Below are 27,734 nucleotides of genomic sequence, written 5' to 3' on the forward strand. Positions count from 1 at the left end.
AGGGTATCCCAAGGGTTACAAAAATACAGTAACTAAAGAAATAAAAAAAACATGAAATTACAAACAAGAGCCACACCTTTCAGCAGTTGGGGGAGGGAAGTTTGGTGCAGGAATCCGTCCAACACCAGGCCCCGCATTAGGCATCCGAGGGGGTGGGGTAGTCAGCATGGGTGGCGGAATATTGAACATAGGGGGTGGAACAGACAGGTTGGGCGGGGGACCGGGAGGCAGCCGGATCTGCGGGGGCTGCAAGACTGAGGGAGGGGGACGTAGGGGTTCCCCTAGAAGGCCCATTCCTGGACCAACTGGAGGAGGGGGACACTGTGGACCTGATTTCGTTCCCCCTGGTAGTGGGATCTCTTCTGGCAAGGGGATGTCCATGGTGGGGGTGTATCCAGGGCCTGGTAGACACTAGTGCTATCCTGGTCACCTGCAACAATATCATCACCATCATCATTTATTATAGCCAATTCTGTCAACAGTATTACCAGTGTCATCACCATCATCATTTATTACTGTCAGTCAATTTTGTCAACAATATTACCAGTGTCGTCACCATCACCATCATCAAGTCCATTAATGCCATCTAGATCAATATCTTCATTCATTATTATCAGTCACTGCCATCACCAATATTATCATCCTTTGTCATCACCATCATCAATATCAACATCAAGACTATTAACACTGTTTCTGCACCACCATTATCAAACATCAACATCAAAATCATTATCACCTTCACAACCATTACCAAACAATCAATCACCATCATCATCATCAGTTTAAAGAGTATCTAGAACAAAAGGGGTTAATGAAGGATCCAACCACTTCAATTCAGTGTGTTTCCAAAGCTGAGTACCATAAAACTGTTTGTGATAGCAATAATTAAATAAAAGTTACATCCAGGGTTGTGGAATCGGAGTTGGAGTCGTGGAGTAGTGTGTTTGTGGTTGGAGTTGGAGTCGGTAAAATTCTCACGACTCTGACTCCAGGCATTTTAGTTCTGAAATGGTATCAATCATATCTTTTCAATACTTTATTCAGTTTATTTTACAACCATGTATACCGGTTTATTTGTTATTATGCAAGCACTATAAATAGACTTACCGTAAGAATTGCAACTATCAAAATTCATGAATACTGTATTATTCATTTACCTGCATCATGCCCATGTGCCGTATTATTAGTACAGTACAGTATATAGAGTAATCACTCGATTATCGGATGTAACAGAGCCATTGGTGTATCCAGATACGGAGCAATATCGTACCTACCAAATATCCTACCCATACCGAAACGATATGTACAGTCCCCCACCTAATTGTGGCAGTGGTCTTAGGCCTTTCAGCTGCAGTACAGTACTGTATTTTGACATCAAAACACACCTGAGAATATCCAATACACTTATCCCCCACTATTCAACAAGGATGCATTGCATAAAAAGTGGTTGAATAACAAACTGAAAATTTCCATAAGATTAAGAAACAGGGGGGGTTAGGTTCCTGACCACCTTCGTCACTCAAGAAATATTCAATAAAGATGGAAAATGTGAGTGTTTAAGTACTGGGGTAGTGTGATGAGTAAGGATGGAAGTTTAAAGGGTGAAGTGCTTGAAAGGGTAGCTATAACAAGGAAGAAAAGTTGCTGGTTCCTTGAAAGCAGTGATAAGAAACAGGGAAGTAAGCATGGAAGTGAAAAAGTTACCACATGACAGTATTGTGATTGCTACCGACTCTAACATACGGAAATGAAGCACAGACCTTGTTGGAGGGACAGAAGTCAAGAGTGAGAGCAGTGGAAATGAATTATTTGAGAGGAGCATGTGGTGTCACATGAAGAGACAGACTGACAAATGAGGATGTGAAGGAGAGTGTGGTGTGGATGTGACAGGAAGCGTTAGAAGAAACACACTGAGGTGGTTTGGCCATGTGGAGAGGATGGAGAGTGAGAGACTGATGAGGAGAGTGTATGTGAGTGAGGCGGAGGGGGGAAGAGGGAGGGGGAGGCCAAGGATGAGATGTAGGGATGGAGTGAAGAGGTATGTGAGAGAAGGGGATGTGAGCTGGGAGCAGGGCAATGAAATGGAGGGGGACTGGGCGACATGGAGGCGATTTCTTTGTGGCCACCCCTTACGGAATTAAGGCATCTGGCAATAGACAAACAGAATGATGGCACTTACAACTAAGCCTCAGTAATAATTACTTAAGGACAAGTACTGCAACATTTGCCTTCAGTTGCTACAGTTCTATTTTTACTGAAAAGGTATGCTGCACATTTCCTTCACTTCATGGTATCATAACCCTATGAGAGTCCGATGACCCATTTTTGTGCCATTTCAAATCCAACCTCAGAGATTCCAATGACAAATTTATGTGTCATTTTAAGATCGATCTATTGTCAGATGCCTCAATCCCATATGGGGTGGCAACAAACAAAAAGCCTCCATGTCGCCCAGTCCAATGCCACTTCACTGCCTTGCTCCCAGCTCACATCCCCCTCTCTCATATAGTGTACCTCTCCACTCCATCCCTTTATCTCATCCTTGGCCTCCCCCTCCCTCTTCCCTCCCCTCCACCTCACTCGCATACACTCTCCTCATTAGATACTTTACGAAAATATTCACCATAAATCGCATTTACACTTCAAAACAAAGAGACTCGATCGTGACATCACGGAATGCTTGCTCTATGCGTGACTGGTACTGTGCAGCTGGTATGGCTCATGGTTTTGTTTGTTCATTACTTTATTCTTGGCAAATATTATTCTATGGCACGGTACAAAATTTTTGGTTTTTGCCCAAATTCAACTCATCATTTTGACTTTTTTTCTTTGTTTTCCTGATATGAACATGCTACAATAAAGTACAACTATCCAGCTTTAAAATGACACCAAAATCTGTATTCTGTCATGAAAAGTATATTTACTCAGACTGATAAAAGAAAATGATCTCTATGCGAATACAAAATTGTGCATCTTTTATCTTTCACTTTACCACACGGTAACATGCATATACTCGTATAAATACTGTAGTCATAAACTATATATCATTGTTAAGATAATTTATTGTAGTTTTGCATGGTTCAAACCAGATTTATACGGTACCATATATCTTTGTTAGTTTTTCATTGCCGAGTACTTTTTTACAGCCAGGCATAAAATTTTTGGTTTTCACTTAACTTCAGCTTGTCATTTTGACTTTTTATTTTCTTTGTTTTGTGTGGTAGGTGGGGGCACTCACCATCCACTCACTCAATGTAGTGTTGCTGTCAGGTGTCTGCCCTTTCCTCTCCTTCATCCTACCTTCCTTCCATCCTCTTCTGTCTTTCTCTCCTTCCTTGTCCTGCCTACGGGTAACTTTACACTCCCTCTTCTGTCTTTCTTTCCTCTTCCATCTGCCTGTGGGTGACTCTATGCTGAGTGACAAGCCAAATGGTTTCCTGTACACCAGGAAACCATTTATTATGCTGGTTGGTAACCATATAACCAAATTTTGGCACCTGATGGTTTAGTGGGTAATTATTGCTCTCCAATCAGAGTGAGCCAGTGAAGGTTTATGTCCAAGGGATGGTTGGGGTTGACGGCTCATGTAATGCCACTCAGGGATGAGTGAGACCGGTCAATCTCATCTTAAATGTCAGGACCAACTGCCTAGCCCCAGGCTCCTATGTTCCTCATGGGGCAATGTAGGTCTGGATGATGGATGGATGGATGGATGGATGCTTATTTAAGCATACCCGGTACTATGATAAAGTACAACTATTTAACTTCAAAATAACACCATAACCAGCATCCTATCATAAAAAAATGTATTTACACTGACCGATCAAAGAGAAACATCACGAAGCCAATATGAGGCTGAGAATAAAAAAAAAATTGTGCATCTTTTTCCTTTCACTTTACCACGCAATAAAATGCAGCAATAACCATAATCTATTTATCATTGTAAAGGTAATTTACTGTGGTTTTGCATGGTTTAAATACGATTTATATATACATTTTTCAGGTTATGTTTACCGAGTATTTTTCTACAGCAAGATATATAAATTATTGGCTCTTGTCAAACTTCAAATAGTCAATTTGACTTTTTATGTTCTTTGTTTTTCTTTTTTAAACACACTATGATAGAGTACAACTATTCGGATTTATATGACACCAAAACCAACATTCTACATATGAAGTGTATTTACACAGAGCGATCAAATAAAAATATCGTGGTGCAAAGATGTAGGACAACGTGAGAGCGGTTGACTCTAATACAGACATGATCTGCTCGACCAAAAAAACTGATAGGGATAAGAACCCATAAGGTAATCATGTTTCTGATGGTGATACAATGGTGAACTGTCACATTTTTTCTTTTACATGACAAAGAAACAGCTACTGCATACACTTATAATGGTAATATTTATAGCTAAATTAATTTTATCATCCTATTTTTTCTGTTTACATAACTCAGCTGACTCCTTCATGGCTCTGCCTACTCAATCCTCCAGCCAACAGGAGCAGTTACGGATGGTTACTACTGATAATGAGATCAATCCTCGCAAGCATCTAGTAGCCAGGTCCAGAAAACTTGACTGGTCTCATCTGGCCTAAAAAAAAAAAAAAAAGAAAGGAAAAAAAAAAAAAAAAAAAAAAAAGCCTTCACAAAAACACAGCATTACTGACATTGTTTCAAATCCCTACAGCCCAGGGATACAATATCTAAGTTAATTAAAACTGACAACAGCCATTATTAAAACCATATTATGACAACCAGGTCAGAGAGATTAAATCTAATCTGCTAAAAATATATGAAATGGCAAGGAATAGCTGACATCAAAATCATACAACATCTATCATCATCTAATCCTCTGTTGCCCTATGAGAAGTGTAGAAGCCCGGGGCTAGGCAAGTTGGTCTTGACATTTAAGATGATAGTGACCAGCCTCACTCATTCCTGAATGGCATTACATATGCAATAAACCCTAACCACCCCTTGGATATAAACCTGCACAGGCTCAATCTGATTGGAGTACCTTAATTACCCACCAAACCACCAGATGCCATAATATGGTTATATGGTTACCACCCAGCATAGTAGGCTAAATAGTTTCCTGGTGTACAGGAAACCATTTGACTTGACACTCAGTGTACAGTCACACACAGACAGAAGAAAGAGGAAAGAATGCCAGAAGAGGAAGGAAGGAAAGAAGGAAGGAAGAGAGGAAAGGGCAGTCACTTGAGAGCAGCACTACACTGGGTGTGTGGATGGTAAGTGCCCCCACAATATTAAAAAAAAAAAAAAAAAAAAAAAAAAAAAGGAAACAATCATTCTTAAATAACATTTTATCACTCAAATTCCAATGGCAAAAAATATCCATACTTGTAATTACCTACATCAAACATAAAAAGAACAGTGATATGGTAAGTTCTAGGAAAGCAAGATCCAGATTCACATACACATTATTATAAATTTTCAGAATTACACTCAACTAACTGACACTGAAATTAATACACTAATTGCTGAACCTATGCAATTCTAAGCACTTTCTCTTATACAAGCATTAATCACACATGCTTTTCTTTGTACCATAGCTACATAAGTAAAGGAGATGGGGATGGGGAATCTCTAGCATATCTCTCCATCTTTCACTGCAGCTAACTTAACCTAATTCAATTTAGTCTGGAGATAGATTTGATAATGGACAGAGAACCTCATTTACTTTAGTCTCAACATAAATTTCATAACAGACAGAGCTATAAGCTGAACAACCCCCACTCCATATCTACTTAGTACTAAAAGGTGCCTTTGCAACAGATGTATATAGAAGAAAAATTTATTAAAATTGCATAAACTATAAGACAAACACATTAACTTCATACCCCATTAGTTGGGGGTAATTCCAAAATACCCAAATTATTAAGTTCTTATCCTGTCTAATATTTTTATATACATGAACAAGAAAAGGACTGAAGAATCATTCCATGTTTCTTGTCCTTCCATCAAAACTATATCTTAATACCATGAGCAAAATTATCATAAGTTTATTCAAGAATCTGACCCCCACAAGCTACCACATGCCTAACCTAAACTGTATACTGGTACATAATGAAACTAATCTAGGCCACGCTAAAATCTGCCTAACTTTGACGAAGCAGTACCGAACCACCTTAAATAAGTCAACACATGCCTGGAATTTTCTTTTTAACAAATATCATACTAGGTTATGGATATTCAAACAATCAACCACTTTCTGCACACTACAGCATCTATGGGTTATTTGATTGATTCCACTGTGAACCACCCACACATGCATCCCGTCTTCCCACTACCAGAAAATACGAAAAACATGCTCTTTTCTGGCCGACCTTTATCGGTCTCAATTAGAGCTTAACATATTACAAAAAAATAATCAGCCACTTTGGTCTGAATACTAATAAGTTACATGTCATTTTACATTGAGTACGGTAGACATGGAATGCTAACACGATGTTCATGCATACATTCGTTGCTTCATATAATATTAATTAGCATATTTGCAAGTGCAAAACACGCACCTCTACCTGTCGATGGTAAAAACCGAACAGAATTTGGGATAAACACGTCCTTTAAGCTACATTTCCTGAGAGAATGACAACTTCCCCTAACTCGAGCAGAAGCCAAAACACCGACTGTAAACACACGGGACACGGGGTTACGAGGAGGCTTCACCATCGTACCTCAGTTCTAAATATTATTGTACACAGTTTGTCGTTCATTGGACAGTCATGAAAATCAGGTATGTAATATTTTAGCATTCAAAACTAACACTGGTTCCAAATATAGTCTTTCACTAAGTAATTCCTCTTCAATAAACAAAACTAATGGATCACTAAACCGTGTGTCAAACATCTCGCACAACTACCTCGCACAAGCCTCGTATTTAGAGAGTTTATGTAAAAAAAAGTAGTCACCACTCGGCTAGACTAGTGCATTCGCACCCTTTTCCCTGAAGACCATAGACTCTGTGGTCGCATTTGTCCTGAGGTCTCATTCCTACCTCATAACTAGGCTTACTGAATGTCACGCGGCCACGACTAAATCAACTTGTGGAAGTACCGCCCGGATTTAAAAAAAAAAAAAAAAAAAAAAAATGCATCTTCCGTGATTTTTTTTTTTTTATGTGTCCGACTCTGGGCATAGGCTTCACAGTCTGCTCCCAAGGCCCAGTAGTCCTACATTTTGTACACCTCTACATGTCACCACTTCGGCGCTAACACCCACTGTCCATATTGAATACATACTAAGGGTGTCTCATACAGGACTGGTGTATTGGTATTAGCAAGGGTATTATTGGTATTAGCAAGGGTATTATTACATGTCTGCGGGTTTTCCGGTAGATCAGTAAAGTCTGATTTTATGAATTTCAAGTCCTTAAACTGTTCCCTGCCTCAGCAGGGGTTTGAACCACCGCCGCCTTCAGCTGCAATCGGACCACATTTTTTGCCTCTGGTGGATATGCCACATTGTCATGGTTGATGACTTCTACTGGTATGCTTCTTAAGCAGTACTGCCAGCTCCTTTCTGGATTATTGGTTGTCTCATTGGGTCCGGTGGTGGAAGGCACTATTCTCATTCACTTCCCACTCACTCATTCCTCACTTGTGCGGTCACTCACGCTCCACTCATTCATTTCCTACTTATTCACTCCACACTCACTCATTCAGTCTGCAGTCACTCATTCATTAACCCACTTACTACTCACTCACATGTACACGTTCACTCAGTCACTCGCTCATTCACTCACACACTCACTCCTCATTGATACACTTACTCAGTTACTGCCAGTCTCATTCATGTACTCACTCACTCACATCTCATTCATCCATACACTACTTTGCTCAATCACTTATTTTCCTTCACTTATAAACTTGCTCACTCATTCACTCATTTCCTACTTACTCATTCGCTCATTCCTCACTCACTCACTGAAACATACTCATTTACCAACAGTTTTGCATAGTTTGAAAATATGGAGTGACCTAATAGAAAATGCCCGGGCTGGTCTAATGACCCAGTCCACTACAGCTGATCAGTGCGTCTGAGGAACAGCAGTTGGGGCTTAATACTTTTGGCTGCTGCACAAGTTATGAGTATATACCTCTGGAACTAGTCTGGGTTGTAGTTCCCATGGATATGGGCATAAGTAGTGGTAGGAATATTAAGTTTGAAAGAAACTGGTTTGCTGAAAAAGATTGGAGGAACCAGCATAGGTCTGTCTGTACCCAAGAGCCAGCAAATGGCCCATACAAAAGTGGGAGAACAGTCTCTGGCAGAAACTGGTGGACCAAGGTTTGATAGCACAGACCTGGTGGACTCTGGTAAAGGAAAGACAGGGTTCCAACTGCCAAGGGGCCATCTCTCCCCTTACTAAACCAGATGGTATAATGACCACCAGCAGCAGAAAGATCAGCTGCTAACCAACCTGTTCTCCACTAAGAAGGTTGTAATGATCCTAGAAGGTTTCCACTGCAGCTGGAGCAAGAATGTGACCAGATTCTGTCTATGATGAAGTGTCACAGAGGTTCAAGCACCTATTGATACAAGTACAATAGACATCAAAACACCATTTCATCCTGATGACATCAGCTCACAGCTTCTGCACCACTGTGCCAGCAAGGTGTCTGGAACTCTCTCAGAGGTGTTAACAGCCTGCTGGGAAGAAAACACCTGGCCCTTGGTATGGAAAGAAACTCAAATGGTGCCATCAACAAGAACTCCAGGTCTAACCTCATGAACTACAGGCTAATTTCCTTCTCTTGTTGATGGGGAAGATTTTTGAGAGGTTAGTCTAACCTCATGAATTACAGGCTAATTTCCTTCTCTTGTTGATGGGAAAGATTTTTGAGAGGTTAGTCTAACCTCATGAATTACAGGCTAATTTCCTTCTCTTGTTGATGGGAAAGGTTTTTGAGAGAATAATGGCAGAAATCATGTGTAGCCATCATGACAACAGCCATCTTCTCTAAGACCAATAGTTCAGCTTCATGTTATCATGATCCACCTTATCCAGTACGGTACCTATTACTCCTGTCCAAGGAGATGCGTGATACCCTAAACAGTGGCCTGGATAACCGTATTGTTGTTTGAACATATCAGGAGCATTCAGTCAGGTGTGGTATGTGAGTTGCTGGAAAAGTTCTCTGTCAAGGGCATCCAGGGAGAACTCCTGCGCTTTGTGGGTAGCAGTCTCCAGGAGGGGACACCCTAGAGTGTTTTCAGAAGGCAGGCCTCTAGCCCTCTCTCTATCAAGGCCTCAGTTTCACAGGGATCTGTGATGGACCCAGTCTTGTGGATCCTTAATGTAGACATCCTATTGTGGTACCTGCTGATAGCCTCTTCCTTAGCTGATGACAGCATATTCCCCTGCTTCTGCCATTGCCAGGACATTAAATTTGTTGTTACTGTTATCAACAAGCAGCTACTCCTGATCAAGGAGTGGGAGCATGCTGGCAGGTGAACTATGTCCAGGAGAAGACCCATGTGATGGTAGTCTCTGGGTTCCCCACTGCCTCACAAGCAATAGTGGGAAGGGTGCACTTTGGAAAGGCCATACTGCCATGCACTCCTAGACCATGTTAAAATCAATGAAGTGGATGTGGACTGAGAGCTATGCTGTATCCATCACTTCAGGCACATAAATCATCAAGCCTCCCTGCAAGTCTTCACACTGTGCATGGTAGTGAGGAATACACCAGCTTTGCAATGTCCAAGTGAGGCCTTACTTAGAATATGCTATCCTGACATGGATGTCCACTTCTGCCACATACCTGCTAAGACTGGACAAAGTTGCACAAGCCCTGTGACTGGCTGAGGCCAACAACCTCCCACCATTCCCTCAGGACATAACACCTCTGGACCTTCAGGAACACCACTGAATCCTTTCAGCACAGGTGTTTTTCACAAGGTTCCTATCCATGAAGTGCTACACCATGACAGGCTCAGACTTCCCTTATGAGCTATAGAGAGAAGCACAGGAACAATATTCTGCAGCGGCAAGGTCTCCACTCTGTAGAATCAGTTCATTGTATCTATACCTGTGTGAGAGTTGTCTACACTATCTATCTATCTATTGTCAGACACTTTAATCCCATTTAGGGTGCCCACAAACAAATCGCTTCCATGTTGCCCTGTCCCCCACCTTATCACTGCCCTGCTCCCAACTCACATCCCCCTCTCTCATACACCTCTCCACTCCATCCCTCCATCTCATCCTCAGCCTCCCCCTCCCTCTATCCCCCTCCACCTCACTCACATACACTCTCCCCATCAGTATCTTGCTCTCCATCCTCCCCATATGGTCAAACCACCTCAACGTATTTCTCCTAACTCTTTCTATCACATCCGCATCCACACCCCAATGCTCCTTCACTTCCTCACTTGTCAGTTGATCTCTCCATGAGACTCCATGTGCTCCTCTCAAATAACTCATTTCCATTGCTCTCACTCTTGACTTGTGTCCCTTTAACAAGGTCCAAGCTTCACTTCCATACGTTAGGGTTGGTATCACATTACTGTCATGCAATGACTTTTTTACTTCCATGCTCACTTCCCTGTTTCTTATCACTGCTTTCAAAAAACCACCAACCTTTTTTCCTTGTTGTATTCTTTCAGGCACTTCATTCTCTAAAATTCCATCCATACTCATCACACTACTCAAATATTTAAACACTCACATTTTCCATTTCCTCCTCATCCAACCTCACTGTACAGTCAGTGACTTCATTTTTCTAAAAGACCATGACTTTACTTTTCCCTACATTCACCTTCAGATTCCATTTCTTACACACTCTTCCAAACTCATTCACCAAAACTTTCAGTTCTCCTTCATCTTTACTTAATAACACAGTATCATCTGCAAACAACAGTACATGGAGTTTCCAAACACTGCCCTCTCTCATTAGGGCCACTTCAACATCCACTGCCCTACCTTGTATCTCTTTTATAATCTTATCCACATACAGATCAAACAACCATGGGGACATGACACATCCCTGTTTCAATCCAACCTTCAAATAGAAAAATTAACTCAGTTCACTGTCCACATACACTGCAGCCTTAGCACCCTCATACATACTCTTCACGGCATTCGACAACTTCCTGTTTACTGCATATATTCTTATTACTTTCCACATTCCTTGCCTATCCACCCTGTCATATGCTTTTTCCAAATCCATGAAGGCTGCATACAACTTTCCATTCTCTAGAAACTTTTCCATTGAAGACCTAAGAATGAATATTTGATCTACACAACCACCAACTAATTTGTCTGTTATTTCCCTAACTCTGTCAGTAAGTATCCTACAGTATACTTTCCCTATTACACTAACAGGAAAAGTGCCCCAATGATTACCACACACTTCTTCCTCTTTTCCTTTGTTCTTTTGTTTTCCTTTGTAAGGGGGAATAATTTTACCTGACTTTCTATCCTCCAGGCCTCTACCTTCCTCCAAGGTCAAGCTGCACATCTTTCACATCTAGTCTACTACTGTCTCTCCCTCATGCTTCAGCATTTCACCTCACACTCCATCAATTCCTGGGGCTTTCCCCATTTTGACTTTCTTCATTGCTTCTACAATTTCCATCCTACTAATTTCTTCTTCTCTTCTCACCTCCCTCCTTCTCCCAGCCATTCCCCAGCCACTTACACTTGCATTACTTTCATTTTCTATGTTCAACAATTCCTTAAAGTGTTCTCTCCATCTGCTCACTTTTTCTCCCTTCTCCACTAGCAATCTACTATTTTTAGCTTTCACTCCCCGAGTAACTTCTTTATCACCCTGTCTAACTCTCTTTACCTCTTTCCAGAGCAATTTCTTACATTCCCTCCATTTTACACTCAAATTCCATCATCATTCCTCATCCACCTGTCTACATAACAGGTGATATTAGAAGGCCACTTGTGTTGCAGGACCCTTTCCACCTCACTATGTTGCTATTCACAGTCTAATTGGTGTGTGTGTATGTGTGCATTTTTTTCAAATGAGACAATTTCCTAGCTAAGTAATGTAGATTCATCCATCCATCATCTAATCCAGTGATGCCCCATGAGGAGCATAGGAGTCCGGGGCTAGGCAACTTTGTCCTATCATTTAAGATGAGAGTGACCAGCCTCACTCATCTCTGAGTGGCATTATGTGAGCAATAAACCCAAACCACCTCTTGGATTAGAACCTACACAGGCTCAATCCAGCTGGAGCATCTTAAATACCCACTAAACCACCAGGTGCCATAATCTGGTTATATGGATACCAACCAGCATAGTAAATGGTTTCCTGGTGTACAAGAAACCATTTAGCTTGTCACTCAGTGTAGAGTCACCCACAGACAGGAGGAGGAGGAAAGAATGAAGGAAAGAAAGAAGAGGAAGTATGGAAAGAAGGAAGGAAGAGAGGAAAGGGCAGGCACCCAAGAGCAGCATTAGATCAAGTGAGTGGATGGTGAGCACCCCCACCAATCATAATGTAGATGACCAGAAAATATGCTTGATCAGTCTGCATGCTAATGCTCTTTCCTTCAATACAAAGGTCCCAGTAACACTGACCTAAGTGATAGTCACTGGCATGATCAGGGTAATGCAACAATATTAACAAAAAGATTGTTGTATTTATTCAGTGCAAAATTACAGTATTCACGTACAAATTGTTGGTAAAAATATAGAGTCCATGATGTCTTGTAACACACAGAATTAAGGGTAAACCCCACACACTGAAGAAGAAATAACACTCACATTTCCTGCAGGGGGAATGTTCACTGAAAGTATGCATAATCAGGGACAAAAGTTTGCCTATTATTCAACTATATCTATTTCACACACAGACCATATTTAAGCACTTTACTCTCTGATACATCATATCATACAAACATCTATGAACAGAAAAACATACCAAGTCTCTCTCTCTCTCAGCTTGGGAATACTAGCCAGAACAAATTGAGAAACAGAAGACATTTGTTCCTGACTGTAATGGTATGTATTACACCATAGCTGCAACTTTTACAGTATACCTACTTCTTCAATACGTGGTTCTACTTGATGCATTCTTAGTAATTTCTTTGTGACAAATAAGAGAGAACAATGGGCTGAGAACCAGCAGAAATTGTCCCTTCCACAGAAAAAGTAACAAACAGAAGCCAAAGTTGAAATCTGTTCATTTCAAAATGCCTGCACACATTGTAATTAAATGATGCCAGACAATAAGAGAAAAGATACACTGAGGTAGATAATTCCAGAAGTGACTAGTTGTGTATATACAGGACAGAGAATTTCAGAGATCTTTTGTACTACAAACTTGGGCAAAATATAGGTTAAATTGTGTAGCAAGACTTGCCCTACATGCTCGCCAAAAGGAAAAGATACAAGCATACAGTTTATAAAAGCAGTGACTACTGAGATAGTGATGGAAGACAAAGATGCAACATTACAGCAAGACACAGAGACTTCAGTGAGTGAGTGAAAGGAAGGTGATATGATGAAAAGCCTTCTACTCCATTCTATTTAGAAATTACCAAATGTGCTATGCACAGATATAGGAATAAGAGGAAGCAGTACAGTGGCCTACATGTGGGAACAGATTCTGCTGGAGGGTAGTGTTAGTTTGTATACATCAATGAGGGATCTTCAACAAGGTACAACAATGTGGAAAAATGTAAAAACCTATTATAGTACTGTACTATCTACTCCAGATGGTATCAAATCCACATCAACATATCAGGACACTACAGACACACTAATCACTCAACCACCAAAAGTTCTTGTTCAGTGAATATACTGTACATTATTTTTCATCGTGAAAGGGAGGGGGAGACCGAGGATGAGAAGGAGGGATGGAGTGGAGCGGTGTATAAGAGAGGGGGGCATTAGCTGGGGGAAGGACAGCGAAATGGTAGGGGACAGGGTAACATGGAGATGATTTGTCTGTGGTCACCCTTGATGGAATTAGGCATCTCAATCTAGATATAAAGATAACAGAATGCTACAGGCAAATACTCAGGTAATAAGGTAATAATGGAAATTGAGCATTTTGGAATGGAAAGTGCTACAGAAGTGACATGCATTCTCCTACTCCAGTGTGTGGGATGAACTATTCTGTGATTATGTGTTCCCAGGTCTCCTTAAAAATTTTATGTCTTTTATTGTTAGCATCGCATTATTGTAAAAGTATACCAATATGTCTAAAAATTAAAAACATGTACAGATAAAATGTATGTACAGTCTCAGAATAAATGATAAGCACTTGCATAGCACGCAACAATCCAGCACTGCTAATGTGACTCCAAGATGAACTACATTCAGAATAATCAACTAGTAAATGAGGTATATCTATACATGACATACAGTAATGTAAAACTCTGTATCTTGTGCATTTAATTAAAGTTAAGAATGGCTCATTAGTGTAGCCTTATAAACTGCACAGATACATTCATCTGCATGGATCTTTTGAGTATTTATTCCATTCATCCATCATCCAACACATCATTGCTCCATTACGAGTGCAGGTAGCCATGGCCCACTAAGCCCAGGCATTTAAGGAGACAGTGACTAACTGCTTGCATCTGTGCAGCAATGTGTGAGCAACAAACCCAGGCACCCCTCAGAAGTAAACCCTTCTCCTCTGCAGAAACTGCCAAGCATCTTGAATTCACTCCTTTTAAAAATCACACGTTCCTTCATCTTCATCATCATCCCAACCTCTCTCTCTCTCTTTTTTTCTTTCGCCAGCCCAAGGATGGGGTGCGATCCAGTCAAGAATAATCCTGAGAAAAGGAAAGCTATGAGGTACATACCCGGTACCTACTTAAATCGGCCATACTCTCATTCACTTACCATTGAAGCACCCAAAATCCTGACTCCACCTCATATACATAACTATCCATGCTTATGTGCTTCACATTACCCATCAGTTAATTTACTAAAGCCAATCCAATGACTGTCATATCACCGGGTAAAAACAGGAGTTCTAAACCCATCATACACTCCTCTGTACGAAGGTCTCCCAATCAATTTGATCCCCTGTCAGTTCTCTAACCTTGCTAACCTCCATACCTTACTTTTTATCATGCTACTTTGCCATGTCTACCCACCCTCTCCATCTACCATGCTTTCTCCCATCTTCAAATTCACTCAGATACATCCTTTTCACACAAATCTCTTTTAAACAAAACAAACATCATTCATAACTAAATTAATAGTCTAATGCTTTGACTGGTACTATTCTGTACGACAAAAAGACCGCTTACTGTGCTAAAATACAAAAGACAGTGTATTTATACACCTGTAATTATATACCTTAATATAGTGACTGGAGTTTGGTTCTACAGTAGTTATGTCATCCATCATCATCACCCTAAAGCCCCCATCAACAGAGCTGAGTATGATGAAACAAGAAAAAGAAACTACAAAAGTAAGAGTATTATCAACAGACTTCTCAGTGATATATGGCACATAATCCTTCACACATCATACAGACCTTGGGAATCTTGACTCTATCCACCTCACAAGCAGAGATGAAGGGAAAAAATACATCAGACATTCACAGAGTACCTGACATACTGGTAAAGGACTAAGAAGATGCTTTGACTTATGCTGACATTATCTATCATTCCCTTCATTATGATGATGTCTTTTATATCATTCATATAAAATGTGGTGAAATATTCAGACTGGGCACTTGGCTATAGACAGACATATAGGGTACATTCCCTACTGAAGAAAAGTTACGGTGCTGAAGCTATAACAGCAAATTCGTGCAGCCATTTGAAAGATTACACATCATAACTCTGTTTTTATTCTATGCCAACATCATCACCATCATCATCATCATCAACCTAACCCCTCTCAATAAAAATAAAGGTACAGTACACTACAGATAAAATTCTTCTGACTTACACTGTCATTTCTTGAAGAGTATATGAAACCTCAGCCAGCAAGGCAAATCAACGAAACACCAGGTTTTGGGTTGCAGCTGATTGGATGTATAATAAATTGCACATTTTGAAACATAAATGTTGTATCATCCAAGACCAAGACAATCAAGTTATATGTTTGGTTACAAGCATTAAAACTAAAAAGCACAAAGTTTCATCTCTGTTAAAGAACCTCAAAACTGGCTTTTGGTTGAGTTGCTGTTGTGACTCCAATGGCTTTATATGAAAATTAACCAAAAAGAGGAAAGAAGAATATTATGGTATCAGCTTGCCTCTAAAAAATATACATGCAATACTGCAGTCATCCCGAAATGAAGCACAGAACAAATGAGTAATGATAAACCCTGAGACAAGGCCTGACCAGGGGAATCTGTGAAATTTCTGTTAATCTGAGGAGGCAACAAAAATCTATAAAATAAGGGAGATAAAACTGCTGCTGCCACATGTAAGACAAAGTCATAACATGAATAAAACTGTGCAATAGGACAAAAATTATTTAAAACCTAAATATCATCATCATTATCATGCAAACCCTATTTCCCACTGACAAAAGGGAAGGTACGATCAAGAAGCAAGAGTCAGAAATCATAAAGGTAGAAACCATTGTCAGTTCTAAGTAAAATGGCCAACACATGCACTCACTCATCAAACTTTCAAACTTCTTGGCTTCACTTCACTGGTAAACTACATTTGGATAATTCTTATCAGCAGATATGATACCTGAGCTACTACAAACTATACCAGACTGCAACTCTGATATACAATAATTAAAATTCTGTGCATCTATACTAACTGACTAAATTATGTCTTTTAATATGTTCAACTGAATTTCCAGACCGCCCTGGAAAAGGAGCACTGGGTAAACTGTGAGAGAAAATGCACAGCAGTCATCCTCGTTGTTCCAAAATATCAAAACTTTTTCCATACATCTATAGTTTACTGTAAACTGGAGGAAACTGCCAAATCAACTTCGTAAGTAGCATTGGAATTTTAGTGAACAATTATTCTGTAATTAATGTGGACTTAATGGCAAAATGAATTTAAAATAATTGCTTGTAATGATAGCTTTGCTACTGTAAACTGAACACATCAACCTCTTACACAACATTATAGAACTGTAGAACCCTTGCACTTGATTTCCCACCTTGCTTACCCTTAAATTGCCTACCACTTTTCTGCCCCGCTTGTCGAGTCCAAGCACTTGGCTTGATATCAGGGGCATTTTTTGATCTTTGCCCCTGTACCTGATTCTCCTTGTCTTCAGTTGAGTCTCGACGTCGACGTAAATTCTCTAAGCTACCTTGCCGTCTCCTTGGCCTGGTTCGTTCAGAGCACATGTTAGGTTTGAGGTCTGGTGCATTTTTGCATTTAACTTCACCTTGAGTCCTTTTGTCTTCACTAGAGTCTTGCCTACAGTACACATTTTCTACACTACCTGCTCGTCTACTTAGTCTTGACTGGTTGGCAATGTCTCGTGGGATCAGTTTCATCTGGCTCTGGGGGTTAAGGACGTTCACATTGTCAGTACCACTTGTCTGACTTGCTGAAGAACTGCTTGGTTTGGTAGAGGCCTTGTCTTTCACTTCATCACCGGCTTTATCATTCCCGTCTTTTTTCCCCTCAGTCATGCGATCCACCAAGCTAAATATGTTACCTCTCTTCCATCGGCTCTTGGGGTTATCCAGTGTGTTACTCTTGAACCTCCCCGGATTATCTCTGAATGAAACATGCTTCTCAGGTGGTGCTGGGATCCCTCGCATTTCCAGAAAGGGGTTGTTTATCTTCAAAGGGTCTGGTCGTGCAGTGGTTCTGATTTCTTCATCGCCAGGGTCTGCACTAACTGTGGTGTCCAGGTCCGAGGGTGGCCGGTGGGGGGATGTGGCGGCGTTCTGGCGTGGCCGTGACTGTCTCAGGTAAATCTGTGCTCGGATCAGGTGCTGCTTGGCTTCCCTTTCCATGGCTGCCACACGGTGCTCCCTCTCTCGCACCTCCCGCTCTCTCTCCTTCATGGTCACTTCCCGCTCTCGTACTGCTACCTCAGCCTCTCTCAGTGACAGCAGCCTCTCACGCCACTCTCTACTAGACATCCCACCACATGCACACTCAAGCCGCTCACGCAACTGCCGTACCCGAACTGCCCTACAGATTCTCTCCACACTCTCATCCATATGCCTTTTACTGTTACTCTTATGCCCTCTGGTTCCACTCTCTTGAGGTTCATTTGCAGTTCCTCGTTTGGCTTTGGTTTCAGCTCTGGGAATGTAACACTCCTGACCTTCCAGATTTGTTTCTCTGCTTTCCTCTCTCCCTGAAATTCTATACGTTTCTGTCATGGGCGAAACATTGATAGTCAGGTCTTCATTTTTGGTCTTACTTTCCAGAGTAAATTCTTTACTTTTGACAGAGTAGCAATTTTCTCTGGCAATATCAGTATTAGTAAACACCTCCCCCTCCCACATGTACTTTTCTTCATTACTTATCTTATCCATTTCATATTTGCTCTCATCACCTCCCTCACTATCAATTTCTGGGCTTCTTTCTTCATCTTCCTCACTCTCCCCATCTCCCTGCCTATCCAAATAACTTTCAAGGCCCTCTGTAACACCTCTCTCAAATCCTTCCTCCCTAAAGTCATTACACTCATCCACTCTTATTTCATTAACTACACTTTCTCCCTCATCTTCCTCCTCCCTGTATCCTTCTCTACCTCTGTTCTTCTCTCCCTTACTTTCTATTTTATCCCTTTCCTCCTCCTTGCCTCTCTCCTTAGCCCAATACTTCTCTCCTTCAACTCCTCCTCTACCTTCTTCCTTCTCCCTGCCTTCCTCTCTGCCCACCTCCTCTCTTTCAACCCCTTCCTTACCTCTATCCTCCCAGCTTCTCTCTCCACCCCAATCCTTCTCTACCCCACTTTCTCCCTTACTTCTTTCCTTCTCCCTGTCTCCCTCTCTAACATTATCCCTATCACCTTCGGCTTCCCTAGATCTCCTGAGCAAAACATCAGTGTCTAGGGAATGACAAAGTGCATCCTTGCCCTCCTCCTCTTCGGCCAATCCCAGCCTGGTAGTATTGGCCACAACAGCCGAGTGGTGAAGGACCATGAGGGCGGTGGGGCGCAGGAAGTCCTCATAAGTAAGAAGGAGACTTAACATCTTCTTAAGCTCAAAGCTGTACTGGATAGGGATGTTGTCGTATCTGTGGGTTAGGGGGAAAAGTCAGTGTGGTATATGTAGTTACAATATAGGCTAATAACAGGAAGGATATCTAATTTTCCCTTAATTCTTGAAGAAATTTGTATAAAACATATGTGGAGTGCAATACTGTATGGCAGTGAAACTGACAGTAAAGGAGGAGGAGGAGTATAATTTGAGTGTACAGAGATAATGATTGTCAGGTGGATGTTAAAGACAGATCTGCAAATGTGAGCACCGCAAATGAGCAGCGGCACTGGCTGGGAACTTATGCACTGGTGCTGTAATGTGTAGGTAAAGACTGAAGTGGTTTGGACAGTTGGAGAGTGAAGGATGAAAACTGGGTGAAAGATCTAGGAGTACGAAAGTTTATCATGGTGCTTGAAGCTCTCTAAAGTGACTTCAGAAATGGGCTCCTATGGGAGATGCTGTATGCTGAGGACTTGGTGCTGACTGCAGAGAATGAAAGGCAGAGGAAATATTTAGGAACACACTGAGGTGGTTTGGCCATGTGGAGAGGGTGGAGGGTGAAAGACTGACGAAGAAAGTGTATGTGAGTGAGGTGGAGGGGGGGAGGGGGAGGGGGAGGCCGAGGATGAGATGGAGGGATGGGGTGGAGAGGTATATGAGAGAGGGGGGTGTGAGTTGGGAGCAGGGCAGTGAAATGGCGGGGGACAGGGCGACTTGGAGGCGATTTGTTTGTGGCCACCCCAAACGGGATTGAGGCGTCTGGCAATAGATAGATAGATAGATAGACATAAGGAAAGGGACACAAAGATCTGAGTCAATGATGATAAAACAAAAGTGATATCTAGGGCTGGTGATGGTACTGTTAAAGCAGAGGGATTGTGGCCATGTGCAGTTTGCCATAAAGGAATGGGAAGTAACTCCACCTTGTGCAGTGTCTGTGACAAGTGGGTGCATACGAGATGTGGTATCAGTGGTAGACTATGAAATAATGCTGATTTCATGTGTTTGGTGTGTCAGGGAGAGCATGTACAGATTGCCAAGCATGAAAGGATTGATCTTGCTGGGTTCTCTTAAGTGTGTGGAGGAGTTTCATTATTTGTGGAACATGCTTTGAGCTGAAGATGGGGCTGGAGCTAGTTCTGTGGCCAGGGTAAGGAGTGTCTGGAAGTTCAGGGAGCTATTGCCTCTAACAATCAGGGCCGGATTACCAGGTACAGGCAAAATGGGCAACTGCCTACCAGGCCACAGCCTGTCACAGGCCATCCAGACTTCATCCATTCATCCATCATCCAATCCTACATTGCCCCATGAGGAGCGTAGGAGCCCGGGGCTAGGCAGTTGGTCCTGACATTTAAGATGAGAGTGACCAGCCTCACTCATCCCTGAGTGGCATTACATGAGCAATCAACCCCAACCATCCCTTGGATATAAACCTTCACCGGCTCAATCTGACTGGAGCACAAGAATTACCCACTAAACCACCAGGCACCAAAAATTTGGTTATATGGTTACCACCCAGCGCAGTAAATGGTTTTCTGGTGTAGAGGAAACCACTTGGCTTGTCACTCAGTGTAGAGTCACCCACAGGCAGAAGGAAGAGGAAAGAATGAAGGAAAGAAAGACAGAAGAGAGAGTGTAAAGTCATCTGTCAGCAGAAGGACAAGGAAAGAATGAAGGAGAAAAAGACAGAAGAGGATGAGAGGAAAGAAGGCTAGAGGAGAGGAAAGTAAGACACCCGACAGCAGTACTACATCGAGTGAGTGAATGGTGAGCGCCCCCACCTACTAGACTTCCAGAGCAAAATAAATATATGCTTTGGCCATCCAAATAAGGGCCATCACCCATCAGGCCATCAAAAAAGGCCATTATAGGTCATGCCAAAATTTCACTGGAAATAACAGAAAAAAAGAGATCTATATGTTGCAGGCCAACCATCTGCATTGCCTACCAGGCACAGCAGGGTTAATCCGGCCCTGCTAGCAATGAGAAGGCTCTCCCTCCGTATTAAGGGATCTTTGTATGCAGCATGCATTTGGGGTGCATTGCTGTATGGTAATGGAACCTAGGCAGTAAAGGAAGAGGATATTCATAGGTTCAAATGTATGGAAATGACAATGACTAAACAGATGTGCAGTGTGCCCTTGAATGTGATACCTGGGGGGGCTAGGAATTAAAGAGCTGAGAAGAAGGATGGGATTGGAATGTATTGGTATTGTGATGAGGAGGGGTAGACTGAGATGGTTTGGGCATGTTGAGAGGATGGAAGATGACAATTTGGTGCAGAAGATGAGAAATGTGAATGCCAAGGATAGGGTTGTGAGGAGAAAAAAAAAAAAAAAAAAGGATGAAGTCATAATGTGTGACCTTAGAGATAAGAGACTGAACATGAAGGCTGCCAGATATCACATGCATGCAGAGCCGGCATGTTAGAGCCTTTATACACAATACAATGATATGAGTAACAAGAGGTACTCATAAGTCTTAGGAAGAGGTCCTAAAAATTACTTCAGGGTTAGGGACTGAAGACAAATGCTGTCAGAGACTGAGCAGTGTGGACAGTTGTCATCAGGTGAACAAGGCAGACACATGAATGCATGCACAAAGCCTCTCAGTTCAAAACAAGATCCAGAGGGGGTGTTTTTGTAATTCTTATCTCAACCATGATCGAACAAATTTGCATTAAAATATGTCTGAATAAGTCTTCGGTGTGGAGAGACCCTTAAATTGTGGCTTGTATTTTCGTCAGTTTAGGAGGCTCCCTTGGCCGTCTTACCCATTAATTTTTTTCAAACACCTCAATATTCTCTTTTGTGTCATCTCTGCTGTATTGATGCCAACACAGACTACACAAATAGCATATGAAGGAATAATAATGTGCCATATGAAGCAATAACCTGGTAAAGAAGAGAAGCTAGAAAGTCGCCTAAGCCAACAAAAATATAATCCTGTTAGCACATTTGCACTGAGTCACCCACCGTGCTTCTCTGATCTTGGCAGCTAGTTGTTTGTGTGTATTGGCCTGGAATGGTGGGTGGAGGGCACACAGTTCATACACCAGGCAACCCAGGGACCACATGTCACTCATCTCATTGTAGTCACGACCTTGCATCACCTCCTGAAGGAACAGCTTACATATAGTACCATATACCCTGCCAACTCTAATTGATACTGCATTATATGACCTTTATGCACATTAAATCATACTACTTCTCAAAGTGGTCATAAAGGCTCAACATTCCTTGATCTACTCTTTCTCTCATGATTATTTTCATCGCCCATATTTTTACTGACTTATTTCTTCACTTCTGTCTATCCATTATCTAAACATTCACTCTAAGTATCAATACCTTGGACCTCATACATGGGTCTCAGATGGTTAATCAGTTATGGAATCGGACACTTTTAAAATGTTAATCTGGCTACAACTGCTGGACAATTCTGTTTAACCGAGGGATGTACCCCAACCTTAAAGGCTTAAAAACTATCTTATTTTATCTCTACAGGATGACTGGGACCCTTTCAGCTTCATTATCACCATTTTTTCTTTTCCTCCAGCTGCAGAATACATTCCAACACTTCAATTAATGTCTCTTTAATAACTCCATTTTTCTCTTCATATCCACGTTGCACTAAAATATTTCTTTATCTTAAAATCAACCCACAAAGGTAGCTACTACAATCACTCCTCTAACAACCTGACCACTTCATTCTGTCTCTTACTGGACTCATGTAATATGGTGTTCCAACAAATGTGGTTGCAAAGCTGGTCTCCGAGCTGAGCGTGCGAGCCAGGCCAAAGTCTCCAAGCTTAACAGTACCATTGGCATCCAGGAACACATTGGCTGGCTTGATGTCCCTGTGCAACACCAGGCGACCGCCATGCTTTTCCCGGTCATGGCATACCTTCAGTGCCTCACAAATCTGATAAGGAAAAAAAGTCATAGCTAATTTTTAGTATCATCAAATCACATCATTCATTCGTTCATCATCCAATTCTACGTTGTCCCATGAGGAGCATAGGACAATCATCATTATCATCAAAATCATCATCATCATTATCATGGGAATGTCTGAACTTTTGCTTGTGATAATGCTGTTAATTACAAAAGTCTTTCCACCTCCCCTCTCTTTCCCAATGCTGTCACCCCTACCTTATAAATTATCTCCTATCACTCCAACACCCACACTGCACTGTACCATTTGTCGGCGATGATATGCACCTCTATCCACTACATTTCATTCAACCGTGCATGAATGCAGTGATGAGAGAGAGGTAAGAGAGATGAATGGATGTTTGTAATTGTCTATACTGTACAACTGTGGCCAGGTATTCCTTCCCACCCTGCTATCACTAACTTGTAACTATGGCACTGTCACACAAGATCTCAGAACTTAATCTATCTACATACCTATAGCCAGATGGTATAATCCCATAAAGGGTGGCCATTTGTCTGAGCTAGTTCTTTTATGGGGAAGGGCATTAACCCTCTGCCACAGGGAACACATATGTGTTGGTTATATGGTTACCACCGAGCATTTTATACAGTTTCCTGGCTTACATGAAACCATTATGCTTGTCATTCACCTGGATGGGAAAGAAAAGTAATGAAGAGTGGCAAGAGAGATGGTAGAAATAGGATGAGAGGAGGGCAGACACAGAAAATGAATGATAAAGGTGAAGGATGAAATAGGCAGCACTATGTCAGGTGAATGAATGAAGGTCGCCACCACTACTTAATCCATCCATCCATCATCCAATCCTAAGTTGCCCCATAAACAGTGTAGGAGCCCAGGGCTAGGCAAGTTGGTCCTAACATTTAAGATGACAGTGACCAGCCTCACTCATCCCTGAGTGGCATTATGTGAGCAATAAACCCCAACCATCCCTTGGATATAAACCTTCACTGGCTCAATCCGCTTGGAGTGCCGTAATTACCCACTAAACCATCAGGCGCCAAAATTTGGTTATATGATTGCCACCCAGTGTAATGAATGGTTTCCTGGTGTACGGGAAACCATCTGGCTTGTCACTTAGTATAGAGTCACCCACAAGCAGAATTAAGAGGGAAGAATGAAGGAAAGAAGGGGAGACGAGGGAGTGTAAAGTCATCTGCAGGCAGAAGGATGAGGAAAGAATGAATACTGACAGAATATGAATGCACTGTAGCACCCAGATTGAAAACATGCATGGAATTAGTGTGACTCCCATTTTTACAGGTTAGAGATATCAAGGTGGGAAGGAGTACATGTCCACAATAGCACCTACCTGCTTGAGAACCCTCCATATAAACCCCTCTTCCAGGAAGGTAGAAGTCTGTCTGCAGCGTGATATGAGACGCTTGAGGTCACCGCCTGGGCAGTACTCCATGAGGATGTAAAGGGTGGTGGCACGACGGTCCACAATATGGTGAAGGAACCTGACGATGTTTGGGTGTCGCAGCTCACGCAGAAGGTTTACCTCAAGTACCAGACCCTGCACACACAGACAGCATTATCATCTTCGTCACACCTCTACATCATCATCATCATCATCTTCACTCTGTCCTTTTTTCCCATTTCAGATGGGGTGAGGAAGAAGTCATGAACAAAGAAGGATAAAGTATAAAAGTGCAAGAACAATCAACAAACATGAAGATTAAAATCATATATATGTACAGTAATATGACATATCCTTTACACAAAATATCCCTTAATCCATAATTGTACAACTGTTCTTCAGGTACTTCAGTTACAAAATGTTTGACAAGCATATGCACGAGCACCTTGGATAATTCATAACATTTATTTCAATATCTTACGCTAACTCTGAATAAGTTACTTGGTAAAAGACATCAACAGAACAAACACCTGCAAATAAAGTGCAAATCTACACAAACATTTAATAACAAAGATTTAAGGTATTACACTGCAAAGAGTAAACACTGTTTCCTAGGAATGTATACATGAATGGTGCCTACTGAGCAATATACAGAATCAGCTTTTGGATTATTGATTCTTCAACATGTACATGTACTATATCAACAAAGATCAAAAGGTATAACTATCATCTCCCATGCCTTTTTTATTTGACAATCCAAACAAAGAATGGCCTGAGTTTCTTTCTTTCTTCCTCCTTCCACCACCACTACCAGCAGATGGCTGCCAAAGCTGCATGGTTTCTAGCGGCATTCAAGTCCCCAACCCCTTGGTCTGACATTAATGGCTGCTACTTCCACATTCAGGTCCGTACAGAGTTTAACCCAGTTGCTCTCACATTCTCTCCATATGCCCAAACTACCTCAATCTATCTCTGGTTCCACACACATCACTCCTTTAGTTGCAATGCCCAGATGCCCACTTAAATCTGCCCATGTTGTTCTGTCCCTCAGTGTGGCACCACACACACCGGTACTTGGGGTTTCATTCTCTCGAGATTTATCTTGGAAAGAACATACTGTACTACCTCCCTTGTAAAATCTGCTTCCAAGAGATAAGCTGACTCCATGCCTTTTTTACTCCTGCACAGTTGTTGACTTTATACATGGGTTTTACTTGCCCCTGTGTTGAGTACAACCCTCATGGGTGGGGAGGCTCCCCACACACAGCTCTTCTCAACACGATAGAGTCAAAGGCTTTTCGTCTCATTAACTCTCCTCCTCTTACTGGCTCCCTTCAACCTCTGTCTCTTTGCTGCACTGTTGCATCTTTATCTCTTTCTATCACTATTTCAATGGTCACTGCTCCTCTGAACTGTCTGCTTGAATCCCTCCACCACTACTGTGAGCACGTAGCGCCCGTCTAGCAACGAACTCTCATCCCTTTTCTGTCCGACTCTGTAACGCAGGAGTTAACCACTACTCTCAGTCCCTCATGTATGCAACAGGTCAACTCTGGAATTGTATCCCTCTGTCTGTTTTTCCTACTGCCTATGATCTCCAGTCTTTCAAACGCAGTGTGTCCAGGCTTCTCAAAATGAGTGAACTTGAATTTGGCTCTCTGTTATCTTGATTTTACTTTTTCTTGAAGGGAGCAATTTGCAGGCCCCTGGCCTTTGGTTCCTTCTTTCTTGCATAAAAAAATAAATAAAATAAAATAAAAAATCACCATTCTCATCCCATTACACTAAATTCTGCAAACATCTTCCTCTTTTTTAAAACCACATTTCACAACCATACAACATCATACTATATGACTATGCCCACACACAAAGAGCATAAAACTTCCCTTTCATATATAAGAGTTTCTTCATTATCAGCTGGGGCAACAACTACCTAAACTTCTTCCAATCAACTGCATCTCACAACTGAGCTAGCTTCTACAATCTCCTCCCCCCTCCAAACAAACAATGATCACATCTCCCATTCAGCACAGTTTCAGTGCCACAGTCCTACATCAATCTCATCACCCTTGGCTGGACCATATGATCTCCCTTGCATATGGTACACTTTTATCTTTCTATGATTGCACACTACACCTCATCTTTCATGCACCCAACCTCCATCCTTAGCATTAGTAATTCACCAGCATTCACACACTTTGTCTTATGACATAAAGCTGTACATCTTTATTCCTGTCCCTACTTATCTTTAGTGCATCACACCCAGGCTGCTTATTCTATCACTTACTTTCACATCTTTAACAAGCTTTTGCTCAAGTGTGTTTCAAGTGGGGTTGGTGGAGGATTAGTGCCCCTCCCTGTAAAACAATTAACTCTAAGCCCTTGGCCACCCTGTCTGGGATACATGGCGTCTGGCAATGAATGAATGAATGATGTGTTTACAATACCGGTATAACCAATCAAACTTTTAATGTCTCCCAGTTCATACATAATCTGTTTGTAAGGACAGATCCAGCATTCAGAAAAGTGGGGGTCCAATTGTATTCATACATTCACAGATGATGAAGTTAGCATGGCCATATTCATAAAAAAAGGAACTGGAAAAGAGGTGCCGTTTTCTTTCAAAAGTTCTGCTTATTAGTTCAGATTATACCAAATGTCAGTGACTCTGAAAAAAATGAAGAAAATACAGAAGGCAACATGTTTTCTCTTCCAGTTGTTTGGGAAAAAAGAAAAAAAGAAAAAAAGAAAAAAAGTCTGGACTTCTAGATCCCTTTCTCTGAATCTGCCACTAATATGTGCTCTTCATAAACAAACAATACTGGAGACGGACGGCATCACATGGTTGCACTGGTATAACTAAGTGACTCTACTGCCTTAACTCCCTCCTTATCTCCCAAAAGGAGGATGGTGGACTGCAAGAGATGGGGAACTTCAGCATGCAGTCCACTGGGTCATTGTCCAGATGAGCCCAAGGCCACTAAAAATAAACATTGGTGTTATTCTAGTACACAGAAGGTACAGCAACACATACCTTTTTCTCTGCTTCAGTCATGGCCCCATAGTTGAGCTCCTTCCACACCAGTACCTGTCCATCCTGCCGTCGCTGCACCTTGCGAACTGTCCCATGTGACCCGCTGCCTATTGTTGACAGCACCTTGAAGTCCTCTAGTTTGGGGCCCATGGTGCTCTCTGGAAAAAACAGTGGCTTAAAATCATATGGAAGTACCAAAAACAAAATGGCAACATCCTTCCACATTAGCATCTGGCCATCTCATCTTGCCTACTGTCAATTACCAATAGCACTAGT

At 41.7% G+C, this 27,734-nt stretch overlaps 2 protein-coding genes across 2 annotated transcripts in view; both read right to left on the reverse strand.

The window, feature by feature from the left end:
* LOC145401703 (uncharacterized) overlaps positions 1 to 6,643 on the reverse strand; it is a 44,247-nt gene extending 37,604 nt beyond the window's left edge. The window contains exons 1-2 of the mRNA XM_080273885.1: positions 6,541 to 6,643; positions 77 to 430 (exon numbers count right to left, since the gene is read on the reverse strand). Coding sequence (XP_080130011.1) covers positions 77 to 381 — 305 coding nt within the window. The 5' untranslated portion in view covers positions 382 to 430; positions 6,541 to 6,643. The remainder of the gene's footprint in view (positions 1 to 76; positions 431 to 6,540) is intronic.
* A 10,400-nt stretch (positions 6,644 to 17,043) lies between these two features.
* LOC145401705 (uncharacterized) lies at positions 17,044 to 27,608 on the reverse strand. The gene is made up of 6 exons (XM_080273886.1): positions 27,459 to 27,608; positions 24,374 to 24,580; positions 22,828 to 23,028; positions 22,083 to 22,222; positions 18,901 to 19,141; positions 17,044 to 18,513 (listed from the first exon to the last, which is right to left on the reverse strand). The coding sequence occupies exons 1-6, from the start codon at positions 27,606 to 27,608 to the stop codon at positions 17,044 to 17,046; spliced, it is 2,409 nt and encodes an 802-aa protein (XP_080130012.1).
* Positions 27,609 to 27,734: the final 126 nt, after the last annotated feature.

This window comes from Coenobita brevimanus, chromosome 56 (genome assembly GCF_032717465.1).
Source record: "Coenobita brevimanus isolate Jiangsu-jjx chromosome 56, ASM3271746v2, whole genome shotgun sequence".
Taxonomy (NCBI): Eukaryota; Metazoa; Arthropoda; class Malacostraca; order Decapoda; family Coenobitidae; genus Coenobita; species Coenobita brevimanus.

Bases quoted from the DNA above. Each gene is read 5' to 3' on its own strand.
- LOC145401705 (XM_080273886.1), bottom strand. From the start codon at position 27,608: ATGGGCCCCAAACTAGAGGACTTCAAGGTGCTGTCAACAATAGGCAGC. The intron at 22,223-22,827 runs GTAAGAGACAGA...CTGTTCCTTCAG, and splicing joins CACCATATTACATGAGTCCA to GAGGTGATGCAAGGTCGTGA. The intron at 18,514-18,900 runs GTTAGAGAGGGA...TTGGATAGGCAG, and splicing joins CCGAAGGTGATAGGGATAAT to GGAGATGGGGAGAGTGAGGA.